At 32.5% G+C, this 15,946-nt stretch overlaps 2 protein-coding genes across 3 annotated transcripts in view; one reads left to right on the top strand and one right to left on the bottom strand.

Moving 5' to 3' along the window:
• Positions 1 to 15,800, top strand: part of Itgb3bp (integrin subunit beta 3 binding protein) — a 52,636-nt gene extending 36,836 nt beyond the window's left edge. For both annotated transcript variants that reach the window (XM_058581545.1, XM_046451184.2), the window contains exons 5-10: positions 2,923 to 3,001; positions 3,432 to 3,525; positions 4,250 to 4,306; positions 11,266 to 11,316; positions 12,246 to 12,311; positions 15,009 to 15,800. In XM_058581545.1, the coding sequence (XP_058437528.1) occupies positions 2,923 to 3,001; positions 3,432 to 3,525; positions 4,250 to 4,306; positions 11,266 to 11,316; positions 12,246 to 12,274 (310 nt within the window). In that variant the 3' untranslated portion in view covers positions 12,275 to 12,311; positions 15,009 to 15,800. The remainder of the gene's footprint in view (positions 1 to 2,922; positions 3,002 to 3,431; positions 3,526 to 4,249; positions 4,307 to 11,265; positions 11,317 to 12,245; positions 12,312 to 15,008) is intronic.
• Positions 1 to 15,946, bottom strand: part of Alg6 (ALG6 alpha-1,3-glucosyltransferase) — a 93,917-nt gene that overhangs the window by 29,942 nt on the left and 48,029 nt on the right. The window lies entirely within an intron of this gene.

Genomic DNA, 15,946 nt, shown 5'->3' with positions numbered 1-15,946 from the left:
GAGATGCTAAAAATGAATACTTTGGGATCTTTATTGATGAACAAAGAAGAGGTTAATTCAAGGAGGACCAGTAGTTCTGTTTTCTCAAGTTATGTTATAATTGTTTGTTAAAATATAAGGTGTCATAAAGCTGGCAGCAGTCACTAACTATCTGGACGATGCACTCCTATCAATATCTGAACAGTTTAAAGTATCATTTTAAGATGAATAATTTGATCCAGTTCAGCCAGAGGCAAACCTATTTAAGAATGGAATAGTATTCTGCAAGAATGACACTCCCTGATGAGACTATTATTCTCCAACTTGAAAGGGAGAGCAACAGTAACTTTGAAATGTTATACTACAATAAATAGGTTCTGTAGGCAGTTGAAAAAAAGTAAAAGATTGTTAGTTTTCAAAAATAAATAAATGTTTGAAGATCATTGAGATGATACTGAAGAGTGACTCTTAAGCAAACAGTAATGCTGTCACAGTACAGTGAAGTAGAATTGAACCATGCTTTGAAAGTATTAAAAAAAATTATCAGTAAGCAGTGAATACCTGGTTATCACAAGTGGTAATAACTATGCTTATAAGAACACCATTTTGTCTAGGGTGAAGAAGTAGTCACCATTACTTCTCCCCCAAATATGCTCAGCAAGCAGTTTATCTCCAAAGTTTATGAAGGCTTTTCTACTTAGAAGATGGGGAAAAGAACATACATACTGCATTTCTCAGATTTAACAGATGAATGACAGTTATAAAACCATTCCAGGAATTTGGTTGCCATTGATGTAGAAAGAGTTGACTTCCTCTAGGAAGAAGCAAAGGGAATAAGAGGAGAAGAAAGGAAATTAAAATAAGAGATCTACTAGGCCACTTGATCCTGCAGTGGAAAAACTTGTCCCTGTAAAAGCAGTTTAGACATGTCAAGTATGTCTTGAAAAGAACTCCCCTAGATCATTGAAACTCAGTCCATGCAGTTCAAGATTGTCAAAACAGTTTGCTTAGCCTGGCTCCTCAGTGATTGTCTTAATTTGGTATAGTGTTAGGAGATCCTTTTGGGGATGCTACATTGCACAAGTCCAGCAGGATCCAACTCTTCCCACACAGTTCCCTAAAGGTCAACAAGGAGTACCACCTGTTAAGATATGGTGTGTGTGGAAGGACTGTGTGGAAGAGTTTTGCCGCTCCAGGAAAGGAATTCCAGGAAAGGAATATGAGATACAAGGATTCCTTCCTGTAGCAAAGTAGCTTACTTTCCTCTGCTTTGCACTCCAGGGCACGTAGTAGGTTTTGACATCCTATAGGAGAACCTGGAGGTATCCAGTCTGAGTGGGAGTCATATAATTCCACTTGCTCCTTGGAAAAGGCAGGAATCCCATTGTGATCCTTCTCTCAAACTATGCTTCCAGTATTAAGCAATTGGATCCTCAGACTAATTATTTTTAATTGAAATCCATAGATTTTTTTCCATACATTTTTTAAAGGTAAAAAAAATCACACATAATTCTACTCCCTCTCATAATCTTCTGCTTCTGCAATGTTGTCTTATCTCTATTCCTTATTTGAATATATAGATATATGAACGTACCCAATGTGTATGAAAATTTTAACCTATACTGTTTGTCTTGAATAACAAAAATTTTAATGGAAAACACTGATGTAATCTTGATAAGTATTTAAATAAAGTTCTCGGTTTCTCATAAAAGCAGTAGTATGATTTGTGCTCTGTGAAACAGGAGTCACTAGCCAAATGGCTAATGAGTTCTTTAAATATGGCAAGTCTCAAATGAGATATACTATGAATATAAAATAGACAAAAAATATAAAATGTCTATTTTTTATATTGAACACATGTTGAAGTAATATACGATGTATTGAATTACAGAAAATACTAAAATTAAGTTCACCTATTTTTAATTCCTTTTAATGTGGCTACTAAAATTCTGAATTACATATATGGCTTGCATTGTATTTCTATTATACTATGTTGATATAGACTATCATATACAGCTCTGGGATTTTAAAATTGGAAAAGATTCTAAAATTGCCATGATAAGGGAATGGCTGAATCATCTTTAGTGTGTTTACTAGATAGACTATTATATAGCCTTTAAAATTACAGACATTTGGACTATGTGGAAGAAAAAATATGTGTGATGTTCTATCAAAGCACAATTTATGCCAGGCATGCCATAATTCCAGCGGCTCAGGAGGTTGAGGCAGGAGGATTGCAAGTTCAAAGCAAGCCTCAGCAAAAGCGAGATGCTAAGCAACTCAGTGAGACCCTGTCTCTAAATAAAATACAAAATAGGGCTGGGGATGTGGCTTAGTGGTTGAGTGCCCCTGAGTTCAACCCCCATGATAAGGGAATGGCACCCAGAAAAAGAAAAAGAAAGAAGGAAAGCACAATTTTAACTTACAAAAAAAATTTTTTAATCTAGGAGAATTTTTCCAAAATACTAACTAGAAATATGTTCAGAAGGTAGGATTATAGGAGGATTTTTTTATTTTTTCCTTTATTCAAATTTAAAAATTGCCTTCATATATTTTTCACACTGAAAGATATAAGCTATAAAATCTAATTTGTTATAAGTCACTGGATAACACTGCTTCATAAACTCAGATCAAGGTAAATAAGTGAACCCAATGTGTTAGTGTTCACAAGTTATTATGGGAAAAGGAACAAGCTTATGTCTTCTCTTCCATGGTTCAATGAGAAGAGAGTGAAACTCCAAAGGGATAGTTGATAATATATATTGTGTTTGTAAAAGAATGAAGAATGGAAGAGGAACATTTACTTCTTTTACCACTTTGAAAGCTATAAAGAACGAATTAGAAAACTGAATCTTAAGTTTCTTTAAATAGAATTAAAGCTCTGAAAATAATGTACTACATTTAAATACTTACTCTTGCTAAATATTTTTTTTTCACTCATAGATTCATGGTGTTGCTATCTAAAGTTGAGACATCATCAGAAGAAATCATGGAAATAATGAAAAATTTAAATAATATAAAGGTTTGCCCTTTTTTTTTTTTTTTTGCATAGAATTTTTCATACTTCTACTACCCCATTTGAAAAAGATAATAGGAAAGAATCCCCAGACTACAGAATCCCTTCCAGTAAAGAATTTGCAAAGGATATGTTTAATTTGCTTTTCACGGGAACTTCTCTGCTTATTTAAAATGACTTAACTATAATATTTTAGTAATTACTTGCTTTCTCACATTTAATAGCAAATTTACAGATTGTTTAATCTTAATGTAGTTTTTGTTCATATATTATAAGGCTTACAATAGTTGAACAACTATAAAATGTTAAATATCCTCACATAGAGTTTAAATTTTTCTAATGAAGGAAACTATATTATATTTTCCATGTCACTTACTATAGAAAATTCACTTATAGAGAATTTTTTTTTAACTCATTTAGAATAACTTGCTTTTAGGCTTTAGAGGGCAATAGAGAGCTTGAAAATCTCATTAGTATCTCCCGTTCATCATGTTTCTTAAAAAGAGAAGTGGAGAAAACCAAAGAACTAGGTAAGAAAAAAAAATTTTTTTTAATTTATTTTTTTTTAAAAATAAATGACAGCGGAATGCGTTACAATTCTTATTACACGTACACAACAGTTTTTCATATCTCTGGTTGTACATAAAGTATGTTGACACCAAAGGTAAGAAAAATTTATGAGTTTTCAGTAATAATTTCAGTAATAAGATAAATCTCTTAATTTTTCTCAAATTTAAATTTGATAGACTTCTTTATATATGCACCACTATGGCCATGTGAAATACTATTTTTCTTTTATTTTGGGGACTACTCTTTAATGTTAAGGAAAAGATTGTTACCTTGGAAATTGCAAGTAGACTTCTTTTATGTGGAGCTGATTTTTAAAAGGAGATATTTAATAAGGCATTGCATTTTGTACTTGATACCTATAGATAGGTATTGTTTTGAAATCTTTTTTCTCATGAAATTTTTTCTTCCAAGTAATGAGAAATTCTTCACATTCCATTTTAATTATTTTGCAGGGGTTGGGGGTGCCGGGTACTGGGAATTGAACTCAAGGCACTTGAAGGCTGAGCCACATCCCCAGCCCTGTTTTGTATTTTGTTTAGAGAGGGTCTCACTGAATTGCTTAGCTCCTCGACATTGCTGAGGCTGGCATTGAACTTGCAAACCTTCTGCCTCAGCCTCCTTAGCCGCTGGGATTATAGGCATCCATTTTAATTCTTAACATGATGTGTTTTTTTTTTCTTTTAGTGACCAAACTAAGAAAACAAAAGCTGTGTGAAAAGAATTCAGTACTTCCTCACAAAGGTAAAGGGCTGTGTTTTATTGCATAAAGAGATGGTTTTATTTTATTGCATAAAGAGATGCTTTCATCTCATTTCATCAAATAAAACCAATCATTGTGAGTCCCTTTTAGTGTATTCTTAAGACTACGAATCTCATCTGAAAAACCTTATATTTCAGTTAGCAGAAGACCAAGTCCAATAAGATCATCTTCCCTGATGATTCAATTTTTAAATATTCTGAAATAACAGTTTTAAATTTTGTCCTTTTATTAAAATTTCTTTTTCAGAACCCAGACAATTGGGACAACAATGCATTAATTAGCCCATTTCATCCCATCATCCCAGATGTGAAGCACCTATAAAAACTTTAAATGAGCAACAAATATACCACTTATGGTAACTTTGAAATAATATTTAAATATCTATTATGTTTGCAGAATTGACAACTTAGGACTTAATGAGTTAACATACCAGTGTTTTTAATGGTGAATTAGAAAGACATATAAACATTAAAAGTTACTTTTTAAGCAGTGTCCTGGAAACTTTTAAATCATTAATGACATTGTGACATTTGAACTATTATGCCTCTGAGCATTTCACAGTATGGGAAACTCAATTAGAAGTTTGTTTTTGTTTGTTTGTTTGTTCTTTTTAGCTATACGTGACAGTAGAATGTATTTTGACATACGTACCTGGAATACTTCTTCTCATTTTTGTGGTTGTACATGATGTACAATATATGACACTGGTCATATATTCATATAAGAATATAGGAAAATCACGTCTGACTCATTCAGCTGTCTTTGCTATTCCTGTCCCCTCATCTTCATCTTCATTCCCCATTGTCTAATTTGGTAATCTGGTGAAGCATCCCCCTTCTAAACCCACCCCCACTCCACCCCTGTTTATTGTGAGTTAACATCTACATATCAGAGAACATTCAGCCTTTGGTGTTTGGGATTGGCTTATTTACTTAGCATGATAGTCTCAGGTTCTGTCCATTTACCTACAAATGCCATAATTTCATTCTTCTTTATGGCTGAGTAATATTCCATTGTGTGTAAGTACCACATTTTTTGTATCCATTCTTCTGTTGAAGGGCATGTAGATTGATTCCATAGCTTAGCTATTATGAATTGGGCTGCTATAAACATTGATGTAGCCGCATCACTATAGTATGCTGATTTTAAGTCTTTTGGATATATGCCAAGGAGTGGGACAACTGGGTCAAATGGTGGTTCCATTTCAGGTTTTCTGAGGAATCTCAATCCTGCTTTCCAGGGTGGTTGCACCGATTTGCAGTCCCATCAGCAATGTATGAGTGGACCTTTTTCCCACATCCTTGCCAACATTGTTACTTAAATTCTTGATAATTGCCATTCTGACTGAAGTGAGATGAAATCTCAGTATAGTGTTATTTTGCATTTCTCTTCCAATTACAAGTTTTTAAGTTCCCATAAGAAATATATATACCTCAGGAAGGAAATAATCATGGACTATAAAATATTAAAACCTTTAGACCAACTCTTTAAAAAGAGTGCTCATTTTAATATTACTGACATGGATGCTATTCAGTAATCTCTGCAAGTGGAGTTAGGCCTTGACTCACCATATTGTAGTCTGCCATTTTTAATTATCAGTTACTACCATTGATTGAGTACCAGTTTCCAATACTAGGATCAGCATTTCTTTATAGCAACACTGCAAGATAGCTTTTTTCATTTTATCATTGTAGACAAGAAACAAACACCAAAAATATTAAGTAACTTGCCCAAAGACACTGCTACTTATGTTATAGAGCAGGAATTCCAATTAAGGATCAGTATGACCTCAGAAACTATGGTCTTTTCATTATTTCATGTTTCTTCCTGAAACAAATGAAATCACCCAGTCATCTCAGCTTCTAGATATAAACTTCATAACTAAAACTGGTTCAACCAAACCAATATGCATTAGAATGTGCCCAGGATTCCGGTCAGATCCAAAGGCCATGCCAGACCCTCCAAAGCTCTTGTGGAAAGTGAGTGAAGCAGGCTTTGTGAGCCCTTTCATTAAAGGCATGTAATTTATACTGTGATCCCAAAAATTTAAGAATATTTAGGGTAGCTTTCTAAGAATAAGCTTAGAATCTCTCTCCTCGATTAGAATGTATAACTGTTTCTGTCTTTCCTAACTTGACAAGTTTTAGAGAATCATAATGTAAAATTTATATTGTTATTTCCCAACTGAAAGAAACCTTTCTCTGTAAATTCTATCCCAATAGTATGGTTTTTAAAATCTGTAATTCCCTAGAACTCACTAGAATTAGACTCCATATAGTTGGCATTACCAACAGTTTTGAGAAATAAGGAAGGGAAAATACTAGAAAAAAAGTGAATGTAAAGAAATTTTTTCAGAAGTATTCATCTGTCATTAAAACATTTTTCTTTCCAGGGGATAGGTACTTTTGTAATCTTTTTATTCATTGTACCTCAGTTCTTGGTGTATTTATGGAAGATCAGCTTTAACTGTTTTCTGTTATTTAGACATTAAGACTAACTTGTCCATTATTAGGTTTTCCCCAAAGGGATGAGTTTTATTCATTCATAAAGGAAATTATATTATTAATCGATGTTTTTGAATTTCTAAATAAGTGTTGATTACTTGGAGCTTAAATAAAAACTGAATTTTTAAAATTACATAATACATATTAATAGGTGTGTGTATATATATATTATTTATCACCTTCCATTTGTATTTCTTAGCAAGAGCTACATTAGCTCTGTTATTTCCTGAGGTATTTAAAACTTCACTACCTTTTTGACTAATGTTGAAAAACTATTGCTGCCTGAAAAACAGATAAGTTTATTTTCTTTGTAATTTGAATTTGAGCCATATAGGTTTACTGAGTGCTTTTCCCACCTCTTTTTCTGGTTTCTATCATGTATATTTTTAGTTTGGGGGGTTTTGTTATTGTTGCTGTTGTTAAAGATGATGTATATACATAAACACAAGCATAGGCACACATACACATAATTTTTTTACTAAGCTAACAACTTTCACCCCTTCCTGTTCATAAATTCATTTTAAGAGAACTTAAAATTTAAGTTTAAAGTTTTTTTTTTTTTTGACATCTTAAACTTGCTTGCTTTATATGTTCCTTATTTTGAGATTTGTCTTTCAGCTTTTATAGAAATGTCTACTTTATTTATTTTACTATATAATTACCAAGAATTGTTTAAATTTTAAAATGATTGAGAATCTTCATAACATTATAAATTATATAAAATAAAAATCAGCCTTCTAGTAAGTACTGGATTTGCTTCATTTAGATAATCATGAAAATGAGAATAAGCCAATTAATGTTCTTCTATCAAAAGCAGGTCAGATTCTTCTTTTTCTCTCTCTTTTTTTTTTTTTGGTGGGGCAGTCCTTCAGATTCTTATAAAATTCTCCTAGAATAATTAAAACATACAATACCAGGAGAATTACAACAATTTTGTTATCATTCCCTCTTCAAATGGGTCTTTTACTTCTACTTGTTTTTTCATTATTAGAGGAAGAAGAGTATAATTACAACACTCTAGTGTTTTAATTAAATAGACATATTCCTAAGGCTTTATATAACTTATTCAAGAGAAATTTAAACACACACACCATAACTTGAAAATCTACACTGAAATTTTTGTGGTTTTTCAGAAGAACTGGATCCTGTAAATGAGGGAATGCCTTCCTAAAGTATATGAATAAAAAAGGATCTCTGCTGAAGACAAGTTTCTTAAACAAAGAAAGGCTTCTTTTTTTTTCAGTTACTTAGAAGTAAGCCTGACTTCACTGTCCCTAATAATATTGGCTTTATGACTATTAGGAAAATAATGAAATGAAAGGTCCTTTTTCTTTTACATTTGGTTGTGAATTTTCATAATTATTTTAAATTTGTTATGCTGAAGATTTAAAACATATGACCATTCAATGGGTTGATACAGATAGAATGTCACATTATCATCACATGGTAAGGCATGAAATTTATTTGCTTTAAATAATCAACCACTACTTAAAACAACTTGATAGAGATATTTCTTAAGTCAATAGATGGCATTCTGTAGTACTTAGTATTCTAGTTTTTTCTGAAGACAGTAGAAAATGCCATCATTGTTTGTCTGTGTCCAGTACTTCCAATAAACAAAATGTTTTTGAAAAGAATGTAAGCAAATTGTAGAGCAGTTGCCAAGATATGAAATCCAAACACTTAGCTTCAGTCCAAAACACATTTTATCTGTTTTGAGAATAATTGTGTAGGTTGTAGTATGCATATTTTAAATGAAACATAATCATTTGAACTTTGCATTGTTTAAAAAAGTTGACTGTTTCAGCTGTTTGTAATAGAAAATATTTCAGAATTTTTAACTCTGGTGTTTTTCTTTTTTTTTTAAACAGCATAAATCTAATGTTCCTGTCTTCTTTAGTTAATTTACTGTGTTCTTGCATTGTAAAATTCAATCTTGGTTATAGGATTTAAGTTTATCAGATTCTTAATCTACAGGATAAATTTTAAATTCCAGTTCTAAGACTATAAAATAGTTTGATATTGTCTTTTCATTCTTACCACCCACTGAAGTATTTTTTAAACATAAAAATATGTTGTCCTTTTCCCACTCAGTCTTGAAAAAGTATTCATCATATCAGCCAAATCATTTTACTCCCAGAAGACTTCTACCCTTTTGTTTTTTTCTATTATATCTTGACATTAAACAATATTTTTTTTCAAACAGATACTTCCATTTTTAAAGCACTGAGGTTTGAAGTTTAGACATGATGAGTTTTAGGAGAAACAACAAAAATTTCCCCTTAGGCTTTAAGATTCTGGATTTATCTGGAGATAAAAACAATGGAGGTATTAATTTTGGTAGCACAAATATACATTAATTTACACCATAGACCTTAGCTCTGTATAAGGATTCAGCTGTCATATATGCTGTATGTGGGTCATACATTTCCTATCAGTAATGTTAATGCTCTTGTTTTACACTATTCATCACTGTTTTGGGGGTACAGTACAGCTGCTGAAAATGCTTACTTGAGATTTGTCTAGGATTTCAGGAAAAGCAAACTGGTTTATTACTTCACAAAGTCTTTTTAATAATTTCTCCCATGACTTAATTTCTTATACTTTTACTAGAAGTATGATAATTTTTCTTTTGAATATAATCAGTAAAAAATGTTTAAACTATAGATTTGGACTCACTTAATAGCAATTATGTGTTTAAGAGGTGTAAATAACTTGCTAGCAGACACTACAAATATCCAGGTGCTGTGTATGTGCTGATGACAACAAAATTGAAAAGAAAGACTGTAATAATTCTGACTGGTTTTCTCTGCAGAAGATATTGATTATTTGTGTGTGGTGAGAGATTTGGAAAATTCAATTAAAGGAGTTGTGCAAAGGTTTCATAAATTTTCCTTCTACAGCGTGTACACAGACATTGTTGCGTATTAAATCAATGCAGCACTTCACAATATATTTTCTTTGAAACATAAAAATAAATAACATTTAAACAGTTCTGCTTACTACAGAAACAAATTTTATTTTCTGTGAAGCATTTAGTCATGTGCTATCACTGACTCATACACATTTGCCAGCTGTAACAAATTTTATAGACATTTTCCCTGGAGACAGATCTCACATACTATGAATTTTTAAATGAGCAAATGGTGAAGAAGGGATGTCAGCAATATAAAAATTGATCAGTTAAAAGATAAAAGCATAAGTAAAGAGATTTGTATGGTAGTCTTAATAGGTTTTATTAAATAAAAATACTATAAAAAGACAGTAATGAATAGACTGAAGACTAACTGTTCTTGAGGTGCAGAAAAATTATTCGGGCACATTTATAGAAATTGGTTTTCTGTCATCTGACAGGTGAACATTTTTTTCCAATCTTAACTCTAGTTTAAAAAGTACCCCCTTTAAGAGTTAGATAAATTATCTAAGTGGTTTATATATTTTAAATACATATATAATACTTATATAACTAATTATATAGCTAAAAGCAGGACTTGTATAATAAGTAAATATTAGGTGATTTTTTTCCCTGCAGCTCAGACCTCAGGAAGGAGGAGAATGGTCGTTTTTATTCATACTTCATACCATATGCTTCAGCCCGCTGCAGTCTCTTTCAGTATTCCAGGCCTCCCTGCTGCTTCTTCCTCTCCTTCATTGCTTTTTCTTCTTGTCTAGCAAACTCATGCTTATCCTTTAAGGTCAGCCTCAGATGTCCCATTCTCTGTGAAGCTCTCTCTCCCCAGCTCTCCTAGTTAAAGCCAAATTGCTTCATCTTCTAGGCTCCCACAATATTGTGTGAATATTTCTAAATGTATCTTGTTGGAATGCATTGTAATTCTCTAGTTAGAGGGCTCTCCCTGGGCTCCTCTTTAGCAAAGTCTTAATCTCTATTGTAGCCCCAGACCTCAGTATGGAATCTGGAGAGAAGATCAGATCGCAGTGCAATGAGTATGAATGGCCATTCTTAGAATTTTTTAAAGAATTATCTAATTATTTTCAAATACTTGAAAATTACTCTGTTTGCATGCCTCATTAATTTAATGCTGATTGAATACCTATTATGAACTAGGTATTGTTCTAGCTTTAGGGATACACTGACAAACAAGACAGACACTGTCCTGCCCTCAGGAGTATAGAATCCTCCACATACAACAAGTAATCATAATAAAGCATAAAGAGTATACTAACGGTGGTGGTAAGCATATATTATAATAAAGTTCTGGCTCTTATAATAAAATTTTAAATGTATATTCCAAAATAGAATCAGGCTAATCCGGTATTGACATGAAAATTTATAGCCCCACAGCTATTTATCATGTAAAATAAAACTTTAGGTTATTTTTAATTTTCATTTTGATTCAATATTTATTCTGCATAATATAGAGTTACAAGTTACTTTGAACTGTTTTCTGAAAAAAAATCTTTCTTCTTTCATATAGAATTATGTCATCTTGACAGCTACGAATTCCTTAAAGCCGTTTTAAAAAGAGGTACTACTTTACTTTTCTAATTCAGCTTAACTTTGTTGGATTTTTCCTGTGTTGTTCAAGTGGAAACATTTTATTTGCATTATCAGATATGATACTGTCTTTCTATACGAAAAGATACATAAGCTTTGGAGCTTTAGTTGAAATTTATTCTTGTAAACAACAGAAGAGCAGTCTGACAAGATCTGTGAGTTAAATGCTGATTGAAAAAGCACAACGTAAAAGAGGGCACATTTTTAACTATAAGAGGATCCTTAATTGAGCACCTTTGGTATAAATATCTAAATAGATAATGACAAATAGATTGTAGTTTTCATAGGACACATCTGACTGAAGAAGATATAACCAGCCTATTAAATTTGGAAATGTGCTAATAATTTCCAATTAAGTAAATAATTTTATACTAATTGTATCTTTTCTTCAAAACAATTCCTATTGATTAAGCAATACATATGATAGTTTATCATATCTTATTGTAATAAGCTAGACGCAATATAAGTCATGATGTGACATTACCATTTAGTGTACCTGTTAACTCAAGGTTCTCATTAGGAATTGGTATTATCCCACTGGCATCAATATTAAAAAGATTTTTAGAAGCTAACCAGATGTTGCCTGCTATTTCTTAGAATATAATTCTTTCTTATTTTTTTCCCTAAGAAAATTCATTTCTTTGGAAATATCTCAAGCGATTAATTTTAGCCTAACAAACAAGTTGTTTTTAAAATAATTGCAAGCCTTCTTACATAGAAAATTATGTCACTTTTATTTATCAAAATGTTGTTAATACAATAAATAATTGTTTATAATAATGGCTAACATTTATTGAGTATATTTTTTTGTGCCAAGCACTATTATAAGCACTGTATACATATCTTTTTAATCTTTACAATAACTTTCGAGGTAGATACAGTTATTATCTTTATTTATAGGTGAGGAAACTGAAGCACAAAGAAGTTAAGTATTTTCTCCCAGAAGCACCAAAGACAGAAAGCCAGGTCAGTAAACTGAGTTGTCTGGTTCCACTTAACCACTACTTAGTAATAATCTACAAATGTCAGGTTTCACTACTAGTCAAGGATTTTGTATCCTGTTAAGAAAGAATAATACACTCAAACACACATATAATTTATTCATCATAAGGTTAAATATTTTATAGAATTTCTGACCCATGAAAATTCCAACAGAGAACTATTATGTTAGATGGTGTTCATTAACACATATTCACAGCCATATATTTAGCAAATGAACATACTCATTTATATGATAGTCTCATTAATAAACTATGGGAAACTGGAGTACTGATAATAACTTTGTGTTCAGGGATGCTAATAGAGGTCATCATATTTTAGAGGTAGGTTTTTTATTTTTATTACTTTTTAAAAAATCTTTGATTTGAGTAAGCAGGGATTGAACTCAGGGGCACTCAACCACTGAGCCACATCCCCAGCCCTGTTTTGTATTTTACTTAGAGACAGGGTCTCATTGAGTTGCTAAACACCTCTTTGCTGAGGCTGGCTTTGAATTCGCAATCCTCCTGCCTAAGCCTCCCAAGCCACTGGGATTACAGATGTGCACCACTGTGCCCAGCTTGAGTAATACTTTAAAGAAATTAGAAAGAATTAAGGTTGAACTACCAGGCAACTCCCCTTTGAGAAGTCAAAGAGAAAAATGACAGTTAAATACAAAGATTTTATCTTCAAGGCATTTCCTTGGTTTCTTCTTTTGACTGTTTCCTTCTTACTTCGGGAACTTTGTTCATGATCTCAAGTCATTCATCTTAGTGAAAAAAAGATTTCCAAATCTATTTATGACCTCCCTTACTGAGCTATAACCCTATAATCTTAGCTACCGTACTGATTTCATCACTTACCCTTCAAAAATGTTCTTCCTTCTACCTTTCTAGCAGTTATGCATCATTCCATAGGCTTAAGAGCGTAAACTATGTTCAGAGGTTATATGATCTGGTAGCCGTTGGGAAGTCACAGACAGAGAATTTTAAGTCTAAACTCTTCTTTCTAAGAGGTCTGGCCAACAGCAAGTACAGATAAGGATTGTGAGTCCCATAAGGATGAAAGTATCAACCTAATTAGTGGAGGAATTGATAAACCTCAAAAATGCAAAGACCTCTGGCAGAAGCTTGGGGTAGCCGAAGTGGATTATGCCTTAAAGCAGAAATGGAATCTCCTCTCCCATACTGAATCTAAAAACCTTAAATTCTACTGTGTGCTCGAAGAAACTGAGAGGAAAGCTCAATCTTGAAATAGGCCACAAGTCCACATGCCTCTAAGGCCATGAAGAACATAGACCTGCCTTAAATGCATGATTGTTAGTAGGTGTGATAGAATGAGATGGCGTCCTTACCACATGATAATAGGAAGTACAAAAGCCCATTGGACTGGGAGAAGATGGTGATAACAACATGAAAAGGGCAGAGAAGCATGATGATGTAGATTCAGACCCATCATTGACAGTTACAGTCACCAAGCTAATATGTTTGGGTTTTATTTATTTGACAGAGGTGAGCCAGTAAAGATTATTATGAAAGTAATGATCAGAAACGTTTTAGAAAGAATAATGTTAACGTAGTTGCTCTGACATATGTCACATTGATCAAAGTATTTCATTTTGCTGGATCCTAGATTTAACCTTAAAATCTTAACAGTTCTTCCAGCAGCCATGATCCATTGATGAAACATCTTTGCAGGGTCTGGCTCTGTTTTTGTTGTTGTTTTTAAAGAAAACCAAGATTTGATTAGGTGTCCAACACCAATTCTACTACATACATAGCTCTGTGACCTTAATGATGCAGTTCGTTCCTCTAAGTGTTGATTATAAAATGGGACTAATATTTGCCTTGTGAAAAGTGTACAAAATAATTACTTAATACCTCCATCATAGTAACTAATAAATGATGGCCTCCCTTTGCCATACAGTATTATCATTAGCTCTAACAATTGTATCAGTATTCTATAAAGATATTAAGTGAACCCTGGAGTGCTTAAAATCTTCTACTGAAATGCACACCAGACTATGAAACAAAGATTTGGCAAAAATAAGTTGTCAAGTAGGCATCCCATAAGACAGGGAATAGAATATATGTGGACTTTAGCGAATAGGGAAATGTAAGGGCCCACTGTGTAGTACTTCTTCATAGATGCTAACGTAAGCAAAGAAAAAAAAAGAGCCACATGCCTAATGGGAGTATATGCCATCATTTGCCAATGGCTGCTTTCTTCTCCAAAGGCCAAATAAGACAAGAACCTCTACCACCACTAGGAGTCCCCAGAGGGACACACTCTGAATAGGAATGTATTACAGTAAACACTTTCCCCTGCTTTGGCAGCTGTTGGGGGAAACACCTGCCGATAGTCCCTTAAGGCTTATAGTCAAAGGCATGTAAATTTGGTGTTTTCAGTAGGTCATATGGAGTTTTAAAATTCTCCTGAAAGTATCTCATGTAAGTATCTTCACATAAACTGAAAAGGCCTATGTCAGAGTAGTCTCAAAATTATTTATGAAGATGAATCTTGCTTAGATGACTCAAAAATAAACATATGAGAAGTTACCAGTATCTAAACTGAGTATTGAATTACATGATATATGAGTGTTTAAATTATTTCTTAAGTGATGCACGAGATTATGTTCATTTAGAAACTCTTGATGATGTAATAACCACCTTTTATATCTTGCAGGCACTTAGAAGAAATGCTCTCACTATGAGTAAAACTACTGCATCTGCCTGATCATATTTAAAGGAACAGAAGAAATATTTGTAATTAATCTGCCCAGTAAATACCAGCTCATAGCACTAGGCAGGTGCAAGTCTAGATAAAATTTCTTGCAGCTAATTTAAACTTTCTACACACACCAATAGATAATCTTAATGTAAATATTACATTTCTTCTTGAACCTTTAATGTAAGCCAGCATGTAGAGGAGGATCTTGACTTACATTCTGTATCATGGATGTTTTTGTGTACTGTTAGCATTTGTGGATAGTTACTAAAGTATGTTTGCAAATGGTTCTACATCTGCTAGAGCTATATATTTTCTTGGAACTCAGATTAAATCTAATGGTGAGTTAAACTGGGGACCACTTTTCCCACTTAAAGCCTCAGGTACTTATTAATTTATAGGTTTTTAAAAATGTTTAAAAACTTATTTAGGGGCTGGAGATGTGGCTCAAGCGATAGCGCGCTCGCCTGGGTTCAATCCTCAGCACCACATACAAATAAAGAAATAAATAATAAAAAATTCTCTCTCTCTCTCTCTCATTTAGAAGCTTATTGTGTAACCACTACCTCAGGGATGAGTTTTTATTATTATAATACGCTTGTTTTTTCTATGCTTGTATTTTCAAAGTTTTAAATTCCATACATTTTGTAAAATATTATAATGTATTTTTTAGTACATACATTTAAATATGAAGTTGGTTTTTAGCTCAATTAAACAGCCTCCAATAAATTAAAAAGACCTTTATTATGAGACAGTATGTAATCCTTTCCAAATTATTTAAATTCTTTATTCTGTATTGTTTTTATTACCATTTATTTGTATTGTTGCTCACAAAATGAATCAGTATCTAAACCAGGTACTAAATTACATGGCAAGTGGATGTTAAAATCATTTAA

The sequence above is a fragment of the Marmota monax genome, unplaced genomic scaffold (genome assembly GCF_021218885.2).
Source record: "Marmota monax isolate L192 unplaced genomic scaffold, Marmota_monax_Labrador192_F-V1.1 WCK01_AAM20220418_F8-fsc00023, whole genome shotgun sequence".
Lineage (NCBI taxonomy): Eukaryota > Metazoa > Chordata > Mammalia > Rodentia > Sciuridae > Marmota > Marmota monax.
The sequence above is the reverse complement of the archived record's forward strand: the minus strand, read 5'-3'. Positions and strand labels throughout refer to the sequence as shown.